This window comes from Egretta garzetta, unplaced genomic scaffold (assembly GCF_000687185.1).
Source record: "Egretta garzetta isolate BGI_Z169 unplaced genomic scaffold, ASM68718v1 scaffold567, whole genome shotgun sequence".
Taxonomy (NCBI): Eukaryota; Metazoa; Chordata; class Aves; order Pelecaniformes; family Ardeidae; genus Egretta; species Egretta garzetta.
The window spans coordinates 289,838-290,260 of NW_009260348.1; the positions used below are offsets into that span (position 1 = coordinate 289,838).

The window sequence follows — 423 nt, forward strand, 5'->3', positions numbered from 1 at the left end:
GGCCCCATCCCTGGGAACATTCCAGGCCAGGTTGGATGGGGCTGTGAGCAACCTGGTGTGGTTCAAGGTGTCCCTGCTCCTGCAGGGGGTTTGGGCTGGGTGACCTCTGGGGGTCCCTTCCCACCCAAAACATTCTGCGATTCTATGATTATGCAGCTGCAAATACAACACCTGCAACCTCACCTGGGCGATGTAGGCTCGGAATAAGAAAACATCCCTCTCCACTTCCTTCTCCGGGTTACTCGGCTGAAGGGACGACAGGAAACAAGAACCTCTCTCAGCAACCTGCGCCACCATAACCCAGCCCCGCAACACCACCCCCCCACACACCAGGCTCCTCCAGAGGAATGGCCCCCCCTTCCTCCCCAGCGTTCCCCTGCTAGGGCAGGGAAGGGGGAGGCACAGAAAGCAGCCTGGGAGAGG

General features: G+C 59.8%; 2 protein-coding genes across 3 annotated transcripts in view; one reads left to right on the top strand and one right to left on the bottom strand.

Annotated features, from left to right (window-relative positions):
- Nucleotides 1-318, bottom strand: part of COPE (COPI coat complex subunit epsilon) — a 17,437-nt gene extending 17,119 nt beyond the window's left edge. For both annotated transcript variants that reach the window (XM_035898170.1, XM_009642767.2), the window contains exon 1: nt 184-318. In XM_035898170.1, coding sequence (XP_035754063.1) covers nt 184-297 — 114 coding nt within the window. In that variant the 5' untranslated portion in view covers nt 298-318. The remainder of the gene's footprint in view (nt 1-183) is intronic.
- A 29-nt stretch (nt 319-347) lies between these two features.
- DDX49 (DEAD-box helicase 49) overlaps nt 348-423 on the top strand; it is a 7,425-nt gene continuing 7,349 nt past the window's right edge. The window contains exon 1 of the mRNA XM_009642768.2: nt 348-370. Within this exon, the coding sequence (XP_009641063.1) occupies nt 348-370 (23 nt within the window). The remainder of the gene's footprint in view (nt 371-423) is intronic.